At 53.3% G+C, this 19143-nt stretch overlaps 1 protein-coding gene across 50 annotated transcripts in view; it reads left to right on the top strand.

The window, feature by feature from the left end:
- The window catches only part of LOC126984177 (cell adhesion molecule Dscam2-like), a 236353-nt gene that overhangs the window by 102105 nt on the left and 115105 nt on the right, over window positions 1–19143 (top strand). For 46 of the 50 annotated variants that reach the window (XM_050837600.1, XM_050837610.1, XM_050837604.1 and 43 more), the window contains exon 5: window positions 2041–2173. The exons of 3 other annotated variants lie outside the window; for them this stretch is intronic. In XM_050837600.1, the coding sequence (XP_050693557.1) occupies window positions 2041–2173 (133 nt within the window). Of the gene's footprint in view, window positions 1–2040; window positions 2174–7475; window positions 7600–19143 lie in introns of all 50 variants that reach the window. One more of the 50 variants, XM_050837646.1, reaches the window with a different exon arrangement.

Raw genomic sequence — 19143 nt, 5'->3', positions numbered from 1 at the left:
GCTGCCAGGAAGACGCGTCACCGGAGGGCAGCGAGGCCATCAGAGGGGAGGGTGGCATTCAGGCTCAGGTTGTGTGTGTGTGTACTTGTTTGTTGCTTGTGCGTGCGTGTGTGTGTGTGTGACCCTTAAGTCCTTCCTTTGACCCTGTGCCCCTCGCCGCCCAGAGCCCATGGGTCACTCCGCGCCGCACCTCCCATCGGAAGACTTCGTGCTCGGGAAGCTCAAGGCTCAGGGCACAAACTTCTCTCTCTTCTGCCAGGCTCAGGGGTTCCCGGTCCCTTCCTTCAGGTAACTGGATCTGATGTCACGTATTTCTGTAGTTCTGCTCACTAACTCATCTTGTTACATCCTCAAAGAGATGCCGGCACTCATTCCATAGCTTAACCTAACCGCGTGGAGGCCAGGGACAAGCAAGCCATTCCGTCATTCATGCGGCAACACTTAACGGCTGTGCGGGGAAACTTTTGGGTCTAAGGCGGTCCATTAGGCAGGTGTAGCTCAGAGTGAAAGTGACGTAGAGGTTCCTTGGTCCAGCGTGGTCGTGTTGTCGTTTAGTAACCTGAGTGTCGTGTTGCCTTGCGGCCTTCTAGAACCGGTGGGTCTGTCCGGCCCAAAGTTCCCCGGCGAGGATGTCTCTCGCACCAAAGTCAAGGCCGCGGGCACCAGCTTCTCCCTCCAGTGCCAGGGGCAGGCGCACCCCGTCCCCTCGTTTAGGTGAGTGGTCCGCGGGGTCCAGAGCGTCGTGAAGGCCCCGAGGCTCTCCGGACTGTGTGATGGGAGCGGTGCCTTGAAACAAAAGTAACCTGCGAATTATCGGAAGTTATTTCTATTTTTGTTTGAGCAGTGGAGCTTTTTCTTGTGCATCTTTTTTTATGAATTTTCTTCCCCGTGTAACATCCGATTAAAGCCTCCCCGGGACACACTACTGACCAGCACGGGGCTCATGAAGACATTTTGAAATCTCGGTGCAGACAGTGACGGCAGCCAACATTGGTACCACTCGACCCCTCCCTCTCCTTCACCCTGTCCCTACCCTCACTACTTTTCCCTCTCCCCTTCACCCTGTCCCCACCCTCACTACTCCTCCTTCCCCTCCACTTCAACTTGTCCCCCCTCACTACTCCTCCCTCTCCCTTCACCCTGTCCCTGCCCTCACTACCCTTCCTCCTCACCATCCACCCTGTCCCCACCCTCACTACTCCCACTCCCCCTCCCCTTCAACTTGACCCCCCTCACTACTCCTCCCTCTCCCCTCACCCTGTCCTCCCCCTCCCTAACCTTCCCTCTCCCCATCCACCTCTACCCACACTGCTCCTCCCTAGCCTCGTCCTTGCAATTCACTCACGACTCCCTTGTTTCGTGTCGGCGGCGCAGACCCCGTTGGCATGTCAAGCCCAAAGTTCCCGACGCGAGACCGAGTGGCAACCGACAAGGAGGAAGGCTCGAGCTTCCCCCTCCTGTGCCCCGCCCAGGCCCACCCCCCGCCCCGCACCAGGTACGCCCTCACCATCCTGACCTCCCTCACCCTAACCATGTGACACGCGAATCGTCCTGACCTCTTCCTCTGTAACTATCGCCAGACTGCCTCAAGCATTCGGCGGGGTTCCTGTGTGCTGGGCTCATACTTTCGTCAGTGACTAAGCTCGTGTCTTAATGGGAGAGTTTTTGTAGTGCGGCGATGCGATGCTTTTCAGTCAACTTTGCAATTATTAGGGCGTTGGGCAGCTACGATTTGATAAGACAGACCAAGGGTGAAACTGCTCCACCCCCACAGTTCCTTTATCATCAACCCCTTCGACTCCTTGTGTTTTAGTGGGAGAGTTCTTGTAGCGCGGTAATGCTTTTCAGTCACCTTTGCAACTATTAGTCAGACGCGAGCGTTGGGCGGCGACGAATAAATGAGATAAACAAAGTGTGAAACTGTTCCCACCCCTCCAGCTCCCTTATCCTCAACCCCTTTGGCTCCCTGTCCCTTTATTATTCTCGCCCTGTCCTCCTCCTTACCCCACTCGTCTCCTCTCACCTCACCCGTATTCCCAGACCCCGTGGGGTTCTCGGCACCCAAGTTCACGTGGGAGGAGCGAGTCAACACACTGCTGACGGTGCTCAAGCCGGCCGCCTCGAACGTCTCCCTCTTCTGCGAGGCTCAAGGCTTCCCCGTGCCGGCAGTGCGGTAAGGACTGTGGCGGCGCCTAGGTCGGGGTGAGGCAGTAAGGGTCAAGGGGTGATTGAGGCTAAGTGGCAGGTCTCTAGTTGCGACGACCACAGCAAGTGTTTGGCTGACGGAGGTGATTTGTCCCGAGCGAGCCAGGCTTGGTAGGTGGTTTGTCGTGTGTTGTTGCTGGCGTTCAGGGACACGGCGTGATTATAATGTTATGTGACGTTGATTGTGACGCAACAGAACCGGTGGGAAGCTCGGCGCCGCGATTACCGTCCACGGACAAGATCAACTCCGAGACCCAACCTGCTGGGGTCGGCTTGTCGCTGACGTGCCAGGCGCAGGCACACCCGCCGCCCAAGACCAGGTAATGCATGACCCACCCTCGCGGCAGGCCATCACGCAGGGGGGTGGGGGGGGTGAAGGTCAAGATTTTTTAGGAGACTGTTCTGGGGCGCAAGAAAAGGGAGGGTACAAAAAAAAGTTCACCCGGCGCTACTCCTGGAAACAATTTTTAGTATAAGGTATTGAAAACAGAGAGGCAGAGTCATTTGGAGAGGCGTCTTGATACTCCCATCTTGAATGTGTTTAAGTCGTAGGCAGGAGGAAATACAGGTACAGAAAGGCTATTTCAGAGTTATAAAGCTAGTGGGTGGTCTCTTCAGTAACGTGTCGGGGCAATATTCTGAGTTGGCCGACGCGGACGAGTTTGTTAGGTTTGCAGCGGTCACGAAACACAACAGTAGAAAGTTTTGTGAATATTCCATGAGGGTCTGGCCGAGGCTCGCCGCGCGGGACGTGCTCGCCGGGCTATAGATGGGCTGCCCGTGCTTTGGGTCCTCGTGTTTTCATGGACGCTGGAACAACAAACCCGAAAGTATCTCTGCAGATGTAGGGCGCGGACCGACGGGCGGGGTTACGGTTTAGCGACTCATCAAAGTTGTAATACCAGGCAAAGAACAAATGTAAGAGAGCGAGGAGGGAGGCAAAGAAACATAGATGGGGAAGAGGTGAGGCAAAAACAAATGTAAGAAAGCAAGGAGAAAAAAAGGGAGGAAGGGAGAGATTGGAGGCAAAGGAACATCGATATAGGAAAGGAGACGAGGCAAAGAACGAATGCAAGAAAGCGAGGAGAAAAAAGGGAGGAAGGGAGAGATTGGAGGCAAAGAAACGTAGATGGGGAAGAGAAAATGAGGCAAAGAACGAATGTAAGAAAGAGAGAAAGAAAGGAAGGAAGGAAGGGATACAGAAGCAAAGATGTAGGAAAGGGAGGCGATGTAAAGAACGAACGTAGGAAAGCGAGGAAGAAGGGAAGGAAGGAAGGAAGGGAAAAAGAAGCACAGATGTAGAAGAAGGCGAAAGCGATCACATACACACCCTTTTTATAAGACTCGCTACCTGTACTTATGAATATTCCTTACCTGAGCTTAACTATTTTCTACATTTTTTTTTACAACAAAGGAGACAGCTCAAGGGCACAAAAAAAGGAAACAATAGTAAAAAAAAAGCCCGCTACTCGCTTCTCTTACAAAAAAAAGAATCAAAAGATGTGGCCGAAAGAGAGGTCAATTTCGGGAGGTGAGGTGTCCTGATGGGGAGAAAAGGAATGAAGATCAGTTGAGGAGGAAGCGTTCGTAAGCAGACTCGCTGGTGACTGGTTGTGCGACGGGCGTGGCGGAGGCGAGGAGGTGATGGCGACAGCGTGAGACTCGGGGACTGTGATTGAGGCTGACGGGGAAGGTGTGTGTACCCGCATCCCGGTGCTAGGAGAGTCCGCTAACCGACGTGTGTGTGTGTGTGTGTGTGTGTGTGTGTGCAGAGGCGATGGGAAGCTCTGGTCCATCCTTGCCTGTGGAGGACACCGTCAGCGCCAAGATCACGGCGGTTGGACGCAGCTACGCCATCCCCTGCAGCGCCCAGGCCTCCCCGCCCCCAGAGTACAGGTGCTTCCTCTCCTCATCCTCCTCCTCATCATCATCCGTTGCTGCTCCATATCTTTATCAAAACGTTCCTCACACTCCATAACTTCTTCCATCGGACACTACTTTCATCCCCGCATCACATCCCCCTTCCCCTCTCACACCCTCGCCACACATACACCCTGCAGGTAGGCGGCACACGGCACACTTCGGCTCCCATCGCTAGCAATCACGCGATACACGCACGGGGAGAGAAAAGGTTCGAAATTAGTTCCCCTCGCGGCCCAGGTTGTTTTATCCGCGTTGCCGTGCCTTGTTTTTGTCTCCTTCCCTCAAATATCTTCGAGCTCCGGTTCGCCCAAAAGGTTCATGAGGCGGGTTCCCCCCTTTCGCGTCTCTATTTGGGTCCAGGGAAGCGTGTTAGGGATTCCACCATCGTTCGGCGTCCCCCAGACAGGGTCGTCCTCAGATAAACTTCCGCTCGCTACACCCTATTGATCACACGGCCGGCCTCAGAGACGGTCTCGGCCGGCAGGGCAGCTGCAGGGGTCGAGGGGGAGGCGCTGGCGAGGCGGAGAGATGTTGCTTTTGATCAACAACGGGGGTTTTGCTTTTGAGCCAACGGCGAGGCTGTTCTGGGAGTCAAAGGTTTCTTCATAAATACGTAATGCCGGGTCGCTGTTTGTCACGGGGACGTTTATGGGTAAAATTGCGGAAGATGGGACGGTGAGTGTCTCGTGTGTCAGAATCAGCGTGTCGGCCGCGCGGTTCATGCCCGTTTTGGGGAAATATATAAGACGTAAAAGATTTATTTGGTCCCGGACCAAAGGGAGTCAGGAAAAAGCTGTCCCCGGTGACACTATGCTCACAAAAGGGGGGTACCCACAGTCCTGGAGGAGGCGTGTTATGAGTTAGGTGATGCACAGATATAAAATAGTATGAACGGCCTAGTAAGAGTGTGTTTGGACCTTGTGGTGCCCGGCAGATCCCGTTGGCAGCTCGGCGCCTCAGTTGCCGCCCCGAGACACCGTCAGTAAGGAAGTCACTCCCCGCGGCCACAGATTCGCCCTCTCGTGCCACGCCCAGGCCTTTCCCCTCCCCACGTACAGGTAAACATTTACCTGTCTCTTGAATCTCTTCTCCTCGTGGCTCTGTCTACTCGCGGGCCAGGAATATCTCGTTGCCTCCACGGCCATTCCCTCCATGAAGGCTCCTCCCTCAAGCGCCGCTTTGGCAAGGGAAAAATGTTCCTCCATGACCACTTTCCTCTACTGTAAGCTCTGTTGAAAATTCTCCCTCCCGGGATTCCCATCGCCTCCCATCCTATCCATCTTAATTTTCTTGCTTATCCACTCTGACGTCCCTTCGCACTCTCTTCCCTTCCCTTCCCCTCCCCCTCCCTCGCCCTTCACACTTCCGTCCCTCGGCCGTAGATTCCGTCGGCAGCTCCGGGCCTAAGCTGGGCGTGGCCAAAGGGACCATCAACGCCGTCACCGTGCCTGCCCGAACTCACTTCTCCCTCCCCTGCGACGCCCAGGCCCACCCCCCGCCCACCTTCAGGTACTGTTGCCTCCTCCCGCTGTTGTCAAGACTAACGCAGCTGCTGCAGCGGCTGCCTCGGCAGTAATGCAGCGCCTGCGTGTGTGGCAGCGCTGGTGATCACGTATCCCCGGTGGCGTGGAGAGCAATGGCTGGCGAAAATGACTTTGTCTCGTTGGTGCTTTTAGTTTAATTTGACTCGCTCTTCACTTGATGGTCGTCTGGGGGTGGGAACTCGAAGCTTTGAAATGAATCGTTTATGTGCTGCCAACACACATTATAAAAAGCAAGGGATGAGAAAGGTTGGAAGTGCTGGTATGGCTACAGAAAAACTCCGCATAGTGCTCATGGTCGTTGTCGGGGGCGGGACGCGGCGATAGTGTAACGCGGCACGACAGGACCGCAGAGTTATTCCCCGAACTGAGTCATTACTTTGTTAACCTCGACTTTTCCGGTCACATCCTTGGGAACGTTTCAGAGCCTTTAGTCGAGATTAAATAGTGAAACTATTTTATTTGTAGCCGGCGAGCTCGGCAGGGGTACCCGGCTCCTCGAAGGAGACTGGTAGGGACGTGTGTGGGAGGGTTGGAGGGTGGTTGAGAGAGCGTGCGAGGAGTCTGCTCGTAAAGATGATAACGGGAAAAGTTTATGGGCGAGGTGGCATCGTTTTGAAAGTTGAGAAGTAGAGCAAGAAAAGTGAAATGAATTATCTAGGGCAGGTCTTAAGGTTCATAATGGCGAGAAGGGAGGGAAATCATAAGTACAATTTAGTATCCTGAGGACTTTTCGTGACGTGGTTCTGCCCCTCATCTAGAGCCTCTCGGGAGCTCCCCGCCCAAGCTGCGGTCACGGGACACCATCAACGCGGAGACCGAGGCAGGGGCGCTCACCTCCCTGCTGTGTCCCGCCCAGGCCCACCCCGCCCCAGCACACAGGTACTCGTCAGGCGCACACACACACACACACACACACACACACACACACACACACTGGGAGATAGGCGCTGCAGGAGGGACTCTATCTCCAACGTTCTCGACGAGGCTCTGTTCCCCGCCCCGCCGCTGCCTCTAATTAGGTCTTCTCTCAGAGCCCGCTGGGAGTTCCGCGCCGCAAATACCGGCGGAGGGGAAGCTGGTGAACAAAGTGGCGCGGGCTTCAGATGGCCTTGCTCTCCCGTGCTCCGTCCAGGGCTCCCCCGTCCCCCAACACAGGTAACTAGCGGCCCGCCTTCACCTTAGCACGTCGCTGAACGTCACCAGCGAAGGATAGGGCAAGGAAGAAACTCGCATTGATCCGCCTTCAATTGCACCACTCAACTCGTTAACTCGCTGCACGATTTGGAGAAAGGGAAGGAGATATTGGGGTAACAGAGGGAAGGACAGGTGGTGAACATGTTCGGTGGCTGTTGCTTGTGTTTCCATCCTGCGTCAGGCAGTTTGTGGAAAAGCCTTTGCCTCCCATTGTGGCGGCTCAGTGTTTTCTTCTTTTCACCTGCTTTGAACGCGAGTCTTTAGGTGTGCGTTTAATAATGCTCCTGCCCCCTTCCCCCTCAAGCCCCCGCGGGCACGTCGGCCCCGAAGCTCCCCTCCAAGGAGAAGCACTTCACCGACGTCAAGGAGGCGGGCGCCGACCTGGCACTCTTTTGTTCCGTGCAAGCCTCGCCCGTCCCCTCGCACAGGTAATGGGTTCAGAGCCAACACAGGTAGTGGGCTCGAGGCAGAGGCTGTGGGAAGAGTGACGCAAGGGTAAAGACCAAAGGTACGGGCATGAGAAGCAGGCGGCAGGGCGGAAAGCCAATCTAGGTCTGGAGGATCCATTATATAGCTGAGTGTGACATGTTGGTTTGTGTGTTTGTGTAGAGCCCGTAGGAAGCTCCGCCCCGACCCTCTCGTCCAAGGAGAAGCTGGTGAACGAGGTGCGGCGGGCAGACTCCACCTTCGCCCTCCTGTGCAGCGTGCAGGCCTTCCCCGCCCCCGAGCACAGGTACTGAACGGAGGCAAGCTGCTGGTGGGGCGCGGCACCGCTGGTCCGCTCCCCGCAGCCCGCCGCCCTTACTTATGCAACACTTTTAGGGCAGTTACCCGGACGAGAATGAAGGAAAAACATAACTCGTTTTGCAAGACTTAATGCATAAAAAAATACTAACCATCCGCTACACTTGGATGAGTTTGAGTTGCAGGAAAGCTTGGATAACACCACCATTCGCACAGCTCCCAGAAGGGCTCGTAAACAAGGCTACCCACACTTCCTTCACTATAAACACGCTTCAAATACTCACAAAGGCCACCTCCACTCGTCTCCAGTCAGGTAGTTTCCCGAGGCATCAGGGCCTTTAATACAGCGCTTTGTCCGTGGTGGAGCCTTTGATAGCGGGCTTACCAGTGGCGCAGACTTTGATCGATGGTCACGCGGGAAGATTGAGAGCGCAGGCGGTGGCGGAAATGGACCCGTAATGGCTGTGTGTCGCCTCTGACTGACTTTGTTTTGGCCGAAGTTTTTAATGAGATTCCACGCGGCGGCGGCCTGATGGTGCGGCGACTCCCTGGCAAGTTAGGGTTCGTGGAGGCGGCAGAGGCGTGTAGAGTGCCGAGTGTGTGAGGCAGGGAAATGTGTGTAAGGAAATGGGCTATACGTGTAGGTGAGGGAGCGTGAGAGAAGGAAAAATAGCGTGCGTTAATGTGCGTAGGGAATGGGATATGTGCGTAGAGGGTTGGGTGTGAGGAACGGTAAAGCCCTTATGTTTGTAGGTGTGTAGGGGAAGAAGGTATGTCTGTACGTGGATGTGAGGGAAGGGAGAAGGGCTTATGTGTATATAGGTGTGCAGGGAATGGTGTATGTGCTGAGGGAAGGGGAAAAAGGATTGCGTTTGTAGTTGTATAGGTGAAGTATCCGTGAGCGAAGGAGGGTGAGAGCGTATGGAAAAGGAGTGTGTGCGTAGCTGGGTTGATGTGAGAAAAGGGAAAAGGTCTTCAATTTGTAGTTTTTATTTATTTATTTATTTACATCATAGGACACGCCTCAAGGGCAACAAAAAGGGTAGAAAAAAAGGCCCGTTACTCGCCACTCCCATAGAAGATAAGAGTAAACAGTGGCCAAAAGAGAACGGTGAAGGGTGGGGGCGTAGGTGGAAGAAAGGGAAGGTCACGGGAAGGGTATGGGTATTAAGTAGTATTTGCCCTATGGTAGTTGACCTCGGATATGTTAGATGGGGTGTGTATGTTAGCTATGTTGTTAGGTATGTGTTGATGTGTGTTAATGGAGTTCACGAGCGGGAAAGGTATCGGATAGGTGGCCTGGTGTGACCGTAAACCATCGCGCGCTGTCAAGACGAGACGCAGGTGTGTGTGTGTGTGTGTGTGTGGGGCGGGTCTCAGTGTGTTAGAAGGCTCTAGATGTGTTCCTTGCTCGGAATGAACTCGTCTCGTTGTCCCGTCTCGCTAAGATCCGGCTGGGAGTTCAGGGCCTCGCCTCACCACCAGAGACAAGCACGTAACGGAGACCTACGCCCTCGGGAGCCCCTTCTCGCTCTTCTGTGACGCCCAGGCCTCGCCCGTCCCCCAGCACAGGTAGTGGGGGAACAATCTTTCCATCGCTACAACACCCACGCGCGTCACTCGGTGTAATAGTTTCCCTTTCGCTTTATTTATTGTATTGTTTTGTTCTATTTGCGTGTCATGGTTCTGTTGCATTTTTCACAAGTCAAACGCGCCTATATCACTGACGGCAAAGGGTTCATATACACTTCTTTCATACTCACATAGAAGGGTCGCACCTCAGTATTTCAGTTGTTGTTTTGTTATATATCTGTATCATGGTTCTTTTTTTATCACAACCCACACGCGCTTATCAATGACGACACAAGAGCTCATATCCACCTCTGTTATACCCACGTAAAAGGACCGTATTATATTTATTTATTTATTATTTTTTGTACGTCTATGCCTATAGCGCCGGTAGGCTTGCTTGAGGGGCCTGGATGGTATTCGCCCCAGCCCGTCATGGCGCAGGCAAGTGTTTATAGTGGCGCCATCTTCTCTTGGCTCATGCTTCCCCCCGGAAGTCCGGGTTGATGGGTGGTCTTCAGGACAGCATGTAGGTAGTTTTAAGCCACTCGGCGGTGACTGAAAAATCCGAGGTGGTAGCGTGGGGATTCGAACTCGCGTCGTCCATCACGTGGTGAATGTGGGCCCAGCACGCTACCACTAAGCCATCGCCTTTTATATATGTGTATCGTGGTTCTATTGTTCTTTCACAAGCCACACTCGCCTATCAGTGACGACACGGGGTTTAAATACACCTCTGTTATGCCCTCGTAGAAGGACCTTATTCCGGTTTTTGTGTTAGCATCGAGGAAAGTGTGTATATTGGCCGTGTTACTTATTCAGCGGAAACACTCGCCTCCATCATTGCCTACACGGAGCTCATATACATCTCTTATTATACCGACATAGAAGGACCGTATTCAAGTTATTGTGTTAGCGTCGAGGAAACTGTGTATCTATATTGGCCGTGTTACTTATTCAGCGGCAACACTCACCTCCATCATTGCCTACACGGAGCTCATATACATCTCTTATTATACCGACATAGAAGGAACGTATTCAGGTTACTTTGATACCGTCGAGTAAACTGTGTATCTGTATTGGCTGTGTTACTTATTCAGCGGCAACACTCACCTCCATCATTGCCTACACAGAGTTCATATACATCTCTTATTATACCGACATAGAAGGACCGTATTCAGGTTACTTTGATACCGTCGAGGAACCTGTGGATCTATATTGGCCGTGTTACTTATTCAGCGGCAACACTCGCCTCCATCAATTATTATGCTTGTTTGGTTTCCGTTCTTGATATACCTGCGAGGAATGGCCAGGTTGTCAGCGCTAGTGGTGGGAGGGGCGCGGCGCTCACCTGGTCTGGTTGGATCGTTCATCAGTGCGCGTGTATACCTGTGTTTCCTTCATTACTTAGTTAACCGGTGCAGTGATCAGTTCGGGGAGTGGGGAATAGCGTCGTGTGCGTGTGTGTGTGTGTGTGTGTGTGTGTCTCCGAGGTAAACTTTGCCCGCGTGATTAAATGATGTTTTCTTGTGTGACTTTTTTTTTTTTTTTTTTCGTTTTAAGTGAACCAAGTGAAAGTTTTTGACACACACACACACACACACACACACACACACACACACACACACACACACACACACACACACACACACACACACACAAACACAAGAGAGAGAGAGAGAGAGAGAGAGAGAGAGAGAGAGAGAGAGAGAGAGAGAGAGAGAGAGAGAGAGAGAGAGAGAGAGAGAGAGAGAGACTAAAGCTGTACGTGTCTCAGTCCTGTTGTAACCTTGTATAAAGATGGCGTGTGCTCAGGTAGTGATTACAGGTGGTACAGGGGGGAGAGGGGGAGGGAGAGGGGAAGCGAGGGTCACCTGTGTTGGAGTGGGAACAGGTAAAGGGGGGAGAGGGAGGGGGAGGGGGTGTAGGTGCTGACGATGCTGAAGGCTGTGCTGTTCTCATTACTGCTGACGCTGCTGGTGTTCTGCTGACGACTCCGCGTTCGTTGTGTCGGAGTAGCTTTGTTGTTGTTGTTGTCCCTGAGCGCTGTCCGACCGGCCTCCCCGTAATTTGAGTTTTCTTTTGTACCCCGTTGTTTCTGATGCCGCAAGTGTTGTTATTGTTGTTCCTGTCTTTGTTTTTGTTGTTGGTGTTGTTGGTGGTAGTGGTGTTGTTGTTCTTCCTCCTCATCTTTATAATCACTGTCTTCCTCTTCTTACTCCTCCACTTTGACGATAACATAAAGATCACAACACACGTCACGGCTTCAGAAGGACAGACATGTTCAGTGAGTGTAAATATCGAGGAGAAAAAGATCATAAAACGTAACACAGCCTTAGGAGGACAAACACAAGCAAAGGCGTGTTATAGTGAGTGTTAGGAACGACAAGAAAACGGCTATTACACACATCAGAGCTTAATGAGAACGACCATGAACAGAGAAGCGACATAGTGAGTAATATAAACGGGGAGCAGAGGGTCATAACACACATCACAGTTTTACGACGACAAACATGGGCAGAGATTTATTATAGTGAGTGTTAGGAACGACAAGAAAAAGGCCACAACACACATCGGAGCTTAATGAGAACGGACATAAGCAGGAAAGCGACATAGTGGGTGTTTGAAACGGAGAGCAGAGGGTCATAACACACATCATAGCTTTAGGAGGACAAACATAAGTTGAAACGTGTTAGTGTCCTTTTTCCCCATCCCTCACGCACATATCCCATTCCCTGCACACCTATATACACAAGCCTTTTTCCCGTCCCTCACACCCACCTACAGACATACCTTCTTCCCCTACACACCTACAAACATAAGGGCTTTACCGTTCCTCACACCCACTCCTCTACGCACATATCCCATTCCCTGCACACCTATATACACAAGCCTTTTTTCCGTCCCTCACACCCACCTACAGACATACCTTCTTCCCCTACACACCTACAAACATAAGGGCTTTACCGTTCCTCACACCCAACCCTCTACGCACATATCCCATTCCCTACACACAATAACGCACGCTGTTTTTCCTTTTCTCACGTCATAAGACACATCAACTCTTCCGTGAGCCAGACATAAAGAAAGACGCGTTATAGATAATATTAGAAGCGAAGAGAAAGACCACCTCACTAACTTCACCCGCCTAACCTTCCCCGGGAGACAGACACATACAGAAGTTCATAATGGCGTTTGAGACCTGAAAATTACTCCCTGAACCCTTAATTCCACACCTTAACCTCCCCCTTATCCTCCTCTGGCTTCACCCTCACCCCTGGGCGGCCCCGCAGAGCCCATGGTGTCGGCGCCGCCCAAGGTCACGAGCGGGAGGAAGATTGAGTTCCCGGTAGCGAGGGTTGGGCGCGCGGCAACCCTCACCTGCGAACTCTCCGCTCACCCTTTGCCCAGATTCAGGTACCCTCCCTTACCTGACTTACCTGCTCGACCTTACTCACTCTCCCTTTCTCTCTCTATTTCTGTTTTTCTTTCTCACCTCCCTCGCTTGGTACCTACATTAATCTTACGTGTTTTGTTATTTATATGTTGTTTTAGGTTTTTCTTTGTTTTATTTTACACGATTTTTCTTTTTTTCTTTCTTTATAGCCTTCTCTCTCTCTCTCTCTCTCTCTCTCTCTCTCTCTCTCTCTCTCTCTCTCTCTCTCTCTCTCTCTCTCTCTCTCTCTCTCTCTCTCTCTCTCGTTAAGTCAGCTGTCCTTCCTCCGCAAAAGAACCCGGCATGGAGGGTGAAGTTTTACTCTTTCAGCTGTCGTGTTCGCGCAAACATGTCTTGGTGGTTCATTCAGGGCAAAGAAAGGAGAGGAGGAGGAGGAGGAGGAGGAGGAGGAGGAGGAAGAAGAAGAAGAGGAGGAGGAGGAATCGTTTCTTTTACTCAGAGGAAGACTGTGTGTGTATGTATCTTGGTGGAGAGAGAGAGAGAGAGAGAGAGAGAGAGAGAGAGAGAGAGAGAGAGAGAGAGAGAGAGAGAGAGAGAGAGAGAGAGAGAGAGAGAGAGAAGACGGGAGATGAGAAAGAGAGTTAGAGAGGTTAGTGGGCGGCTGACGTGGTGAGAGAGAGAGAGAGAGAGAGAGAGAGAGAGAGAGAGAGAGAGAGAGAGAGAGAGAGAGAGAGAGAGAGAGAAGACGGGAGATGAGAGAGTGAGCGAGAGAGTTAGAGAGGTTATGTGGGCGGCTGACGCGGTGAGAGAGAGAGAGAGAGAGAGAGAGAGAGAGAGAGAGAGAGAGAGAGAGAGATGCGCGCCAACTTGTCACGCACGAGAGAGAAGGAAAGAGAGGAGCCTCATAGTGGAGGGCGTTGCGTGGTAGTGGAGTAAAGAGAGAGAGAGAGAGAGAGAGAGAGAGAGAGAGAGAGAGAGAGAGAGAGAGAGAGAGAGCAGTGTTGCCGCTCTCTTTCCCTCTCCCCGCGGGCTCCATCGAGTGACGTCAATTCATCGACATTATTAGAATAGTTTCGTTGCTGTTGTTTTTATTATTGTCATTTTTTACACACCTGAAGCGTTCATGTAGAGATTGGGATCGAGTTTCCATAATTACTCTCTCTCTCTCTCTCTCTCTCTCTCTCTCTCTCGCTCATCCCCTTACCTCCTTTCCTCCAACCCTCCCCACCTTCATCTCTCTCCCTTCTCTATCCTCCTCCTCCTCCTCCTCCTCCTCCTCTTCCTCCATGTCACGTGACTCAGCGGGTGCGGCAGACAGCTTGGCGCCTAATACATTGTTTCGCTTCTTTTTCTTTTTTTTTTCTTTACTGAGCTGTACGGAGCTAGGGCGGAAGGTTAGACTGTCGATAGTTCTTGGCTTATAACGTTTAGTGTATGGATTTCGGATGAAGTTTTGCGCTGGAGTGACGAAAGACGTTCTGTTTTGTTTTGTTTTCTGTATCGTATATTTTTGATGTGGTTTTAGAGTGTGACAGCCAGAGACGTGATTTTTATAGTGATTTATAGTGTGACAAAGACGTGATTTTTTATAGTGATTTATAGTGTGACAAAGACGTGATTTTTATAGTGTTTTATAGTGTGACAAAGACGTGATTTCTTATAGTGATTTATAGTGTGACAAAGACGTGATTTTTTATAGTGATTTATAGTGTGACAAAGACGTGATTTTTTTAACTCTTTTCTTCTCCATTATTTCTACTTTTTGTGTGTGGTTTTAATACGTGTGATGGCTCTGAGCGGGCGTTTCGTGGTGTAGTGAAGAGGGGAAGGGTTTTATTTATATCAAGGCTGTGTTAGGTAGTTTTATGACATTCCATCTTCGCCATCGTCTCCGTCAGCACCTCCTTCTCGCGCCACCCCTCTCCACGTACCCCCGCGTTCCCCTCCCTCATTAGTCGAAAATATCTCGGAAACGTGTCATTGGCTTCTTTATCCTCCCCCTTATCCCGCCACCATTCTTACCAACTCCCACCGACACCCACCAACACTGTCCACTTCACTGCGCCACATCAATCCACCACCCTCACCAACATTGCCCATTTCACCATGCCACATCCCTCCACCATCCTCACCAGCGATGCCCACTTCACCACGCCACATCAATCCACCACCCTCAACTACACCCACCAACACTGCCCACTTCACCGCGCCACACCCCTCCACCACCCTCACCAACACCCCCAACACTCACCATCCCTTTCGTCCACCGCGCCCCGCCCCGGCAGAGGGAGTATCGAGCAGCGCCCCACGCGTGCCCCAGCTGGCCCTCAGTAACGTGGTTCGGGAGGGTCGCGGCTCCAGTGTGGTGTTGACTTGCCCCGGCCAGGCCCACCCCATCCCGTCCTTCAGGTAAACACACAGCTTGCCTTCCCTCACACTGACACCCACGTGCTGTGCGGGACGCTGCGGCGAGACGGACAAAGGGAGGGGGATGGGGGGTATGTGTGTGTGTGTGTGTGTGTGTGTGTGTGTGTCTGTGAATACTTGAGAGAGAGAGAGAGAGAGAGAGAGAGAGAGAGAGAGAGAGAGAGAGAGAGAGAGAGAGAGAGAGAGAGAGAGAGAGAGAGAGATCTGGTCCTGCAGAGCCCATGTCGAGCGGAGGTCCCCAGGTGGCCATGGCCGCGCGGCTCTCCACCAACATCTGGCCGGCCGGCAGCAGCTTTACTCTCCTGTGCCAGGCTCAGGCGCACCCGCTGCCCGCCTTCAGGTGAGCGGCGGACGGGAGGGCAGGGCAGGGTGCTAGTGTTCCTTTTCCACGGCGGGACGGCTCTGGGTAGGCGGTCGAGGTGCAGGTATGGTGCAGGGGACATTGATGTGGGAAGGACACTACGTTGGGTGACGGCAGTGGCTAGGCGGCAGAGGGGCGGGCGTGGGTCACGGGACATCGATGGTAGCAGGACACTAACGTTGGGTGTTGTTGGGGTAGCGGGCATTTCCAGCGGGCCGCCCCAGGTGTCAGAGCAGGCCAAGCTGTTGCAGTACACGCGGGCGGAGGGCATCGGGCTTGCCATGTTCTGCCAGGCGCAGGGCTTCCCAGTCCCCTCCTTCAGGTAGGCGGGCGGCAGCGTTGGGCTTCCCTGGAGCACGTTTTTTTTTTTTAAGAATTTATTTTCTTGTTTTTTGACACTATGTTTTGACTGAAAGCTTTGTTGCAGCTTTCCCGCGCGTCAAACTTTTGCCCGTTTAAAGTTATGATGTTTTATTATGCGCGAGGGACAGTCTGGCTCTTCGAAGCGTGCTGACACTCACAGTGAAGTTCCGGAGTTGTGGAGGTTTTCCCTGAGGCCTTGTTTTGGTACGGATCCTTTACTCCCGCCGTGGAGCTGCTCTCTGACAGGACACAATTCTCTCATTGCCTTTCTTCGGGGCTTAGATGCGCTCTCCAGTGGCCCGCCGAAGATTCCCGACGTGGCCAAGTTCAACCAGTTCACCAAGAGCGCGGGGGAGAGCTTTGCCGTGCTGTGCGAGGCTCAAGGCTTCCCCGTGCCCGCCTTCAGGTACGTGGCAAGCCCTGAGCTGCCTGAGGAATCACCTGACTGACCGAGACAGGCTTCTGATGCTCCTTCCTTCTCTTCACTCTCGTCTAGTGTTTGGTTTTCATGGCAAACTTAGGGCAAAGTGACGAGTGGTTGGGCAGTAAGTACAGACGTCACGTGTCATCGTAAGGGTATCGGACGGCTCTGCGGCTGGGCGGCAGTGGTACCATACTGTATTTTCCTTGTGGCGTGTATGAGTGTGATGTGTCGTTCTCTCGGTGCTGAAGACGGCATGGCCAGCGGACCGCCCAAGGTGCCGCGACGTGCGCAGTTCGACAAACTTCGTGTGGACAAAGGGGCGGCGGTGACTCTGCTGTGTGAGGCGCAGGCCTACCCTGTCCCGGCCTTCAGGTTAGTGCGGGTTGGGGGCGGTGGGGGCGACAGAATGGAGGGGAAGTTCTTTGGCGATTCCTTTGGCTCTCGAGAGCTTTCCAAGTTTTGGACACGAGTATTAGTTCATGGCAATCAAACTTCGTTATAAATTTATTCAAGGAAACTGCGAAACCAATTTTAGAATTAGCACTAAAGTAAGATAAGTTCTCAGAAGCTTACGGCGGGGCGGCGGGGCAGACCTTCCCTCACGGCTGCCTGGGGCGGCAATGACAGCGCTGACGGCCAGGCGTAGGTGAGCGTGGCGGCGGTGCCCGGTGTCCTAGGGCGGGAGGGAAGTTGAGGGCTACATTTGTCTTCTGTAGAACCGTACTCCAGCCAGCCCCCGAAGGCCTCGGGGCCGCGCGGGGACATTCTTCTGAAGGAGGTCGGGTCGGCATTCGCGCTTCCCTGCAGCGTTCAGGCCTTCCCGCTCCCGGACTTCAGGTGAGGCAGGTGGCGGGCAGAGGCAGGACCCTCGTGGTGGCCAGTGGCGTGTGCTGGAGCCGCTGTGGACGCGCGGACGCCCACGAGTCATCGCTCCGAGCTGATAAATATTGTTGAGATGGCAGGTGCTCTTTCCAGAGAGAGAGAGAGAGAGAGAGAGAGAGAGAGAAAGTTGTCTTATGTGTATGTATATAGGGCTCTAGAAGTACTAACTGGGCGAGTGTCTGTACGTGGGAACAGAACCAATGTCTAGCGAGTCCCCGAAGGTGTCCGGGGAGCAGGGCGTGACCATGGTGAGGGCTGCCGGCAGCGGTCTCACCCTCCACTGCCCCGCCCAGGGCTTCCCCGTGCCTTCATTCAGGTCAGTCGTGGCGGCCATTGTTTATCGTGTCTGGCTCTGCAGGGCGGTAAGTGTGTGCTGGAGGCTGAGAGGCGGGAGGAGCAGGGAAGGGTGGGTCTGTAGATTGTTGCATAGCCTTGTCTTGATGGATGGGACGATGATGCGCCATTCTCCTTTTGTTCTCTTGTGCGTCGCGGCTGTCTCGGTGGGTTTGTTGCTGACTTATTTTTCAACTTTTCTTTGAAAACCCGAGCAGTTCGTTCTCCGGCCGACCGAAACGTGAAACTCAAACAAAAGTTTTTCTCCACTTCTGGGAATGTAAACACCTGTCTTTGTCAGACCGAGCCAGGGCAGCAGGTGTCCCTCGCCCCCCGCGCGCCAGGCTCCCGAGGCGCCCCGGTGGTGGCCGCAAAGAAATATAAGAAACTCACCAGTGTAATGATTTTATGACTCCAGAACCCTATTCGAGCGAGTCCCCCAAAGTGGCCGGCGCCCGTGGGGAGACCATCGAGCGGCGGGAGGGTTCGGGCTTCGGGCTGCCCTGCCGCGCCCAGGGCTTCCCCGTCCCGGAGTTCAGGTTAGTCGTGAGTGCCTCTCCGAGCTGCCAGAGCCAACGGTGGTGAGGGCGGCCTTGCATGTGAGTTGTAGATCTTGACTTGCGGAGCGAACTCTTGCAGTGTTGTTAAAACCTCATTAAAACTTCCGTCTTGCCGATCTTGCTCTTGGTGCGTCTCATCCAAGAGATTAGTTGAACTCTTAGGGACGGCAGACATGGATTGATTCCTTAAGAGACGAATCTGTGTTACGCTGTGTAATATTCAGAGCTCCTGTGTGTGTGTGTGTGTGTGTGTGTGTGTGTGTGTGTGTGTTCCCTTGAACTAAGACGTGGGTGGTTGTGGTGGTGGTGGTACTCAGAGCCCTTCTCGAGCGAGTCCCCAAAGGTGTCGGAGAGCGCCCGCAGCGACACCTTCTACAGGCACAGTGGTTCTTCCTTCGCCCTCTTCTGCACCGCCCAGGGGTTCCCGGTGCCGCAGTTTAGGTGAGTCATGGGCGCGGCCTCCAATAGGTTCTCGCGCTAACCTGACCCAGAGTGGCTTCCAAACGGCCTCCTCGCAGCGGGGGACTAACGAGACGGCAGGTCATGGGGTGTGGCGGGGCGGCGTTGTGGGGTGTGGCGGGGCGGCGTTGTGGGGTGTGGCGGAACGGGGTCATGGTGTGTGGCAGGGCAGCATCATGGGGTGTAGCATAGCAAGGGTGTGACGCAGCAGGAGTGGGGCATAGCAGGGGTGTGACGTAGCAAGGGTGTGTTGTTGCCGGGTTGTGGAGGTGAGGGTGGATGAGGGGAAGCAATGAAGACGACCCCACCAGCGTTCCCGAGGGTCAGAGCTAATGAAGGGCCGCGGTGGTGTGTGGTGTCCCGCAGAGCCTGTATCGAGCGAGGCGCCCCGAGTGGCTCCAGGAGGCCGCGGCTTCCTGATGGTGCAGCGGGAGGCGAGCAGCTTTGCCATCACTTGTCCTGTGCAGGCCTTCCCCTTGCCGGAGTTCAGGTAGAGTGGGTTCACGGTTGGAGGCAAATCACCGGGGGAGTTGTCACGGTCATAACTTTAAACATGTTGGCACCTAAGAACACATTTGACAAGGGTTTCGTAGGAGTTTTGGGCATTTCAAGGAGTGGTTTTATGATGGTGGTGGTTGTCTGGCCCTTCTTCTATACCTTGAACCTAAAGAAAACACTCATCAGGACCCGATTGATCTTCTTTTCGGCTTTTGGAAATAGTTGATGTGAAAGGCGGAAGCGTCTGGGAGTACCAATAT

The sequence above is a fragment of the Eriocheir sinensis genome, chromosome 56 (assembly GCF_024679095.1).
Source record: "Eriocheir sinensis breed Jianghai 21 chromosome 56, ASM2467909v1, whole genome shotgun sequence".
Lineage (NCBI taxonomy): Eukaryota > Metazoa > Arthropoda > Malacostraca > Decapoda > Varunidae > Eriocheir > Eriocheir sinensis.
Note: the sequence above shows the minus strand (reverse complement) of the source record. Positions and strands in the feature narration are given on the sequence as shown.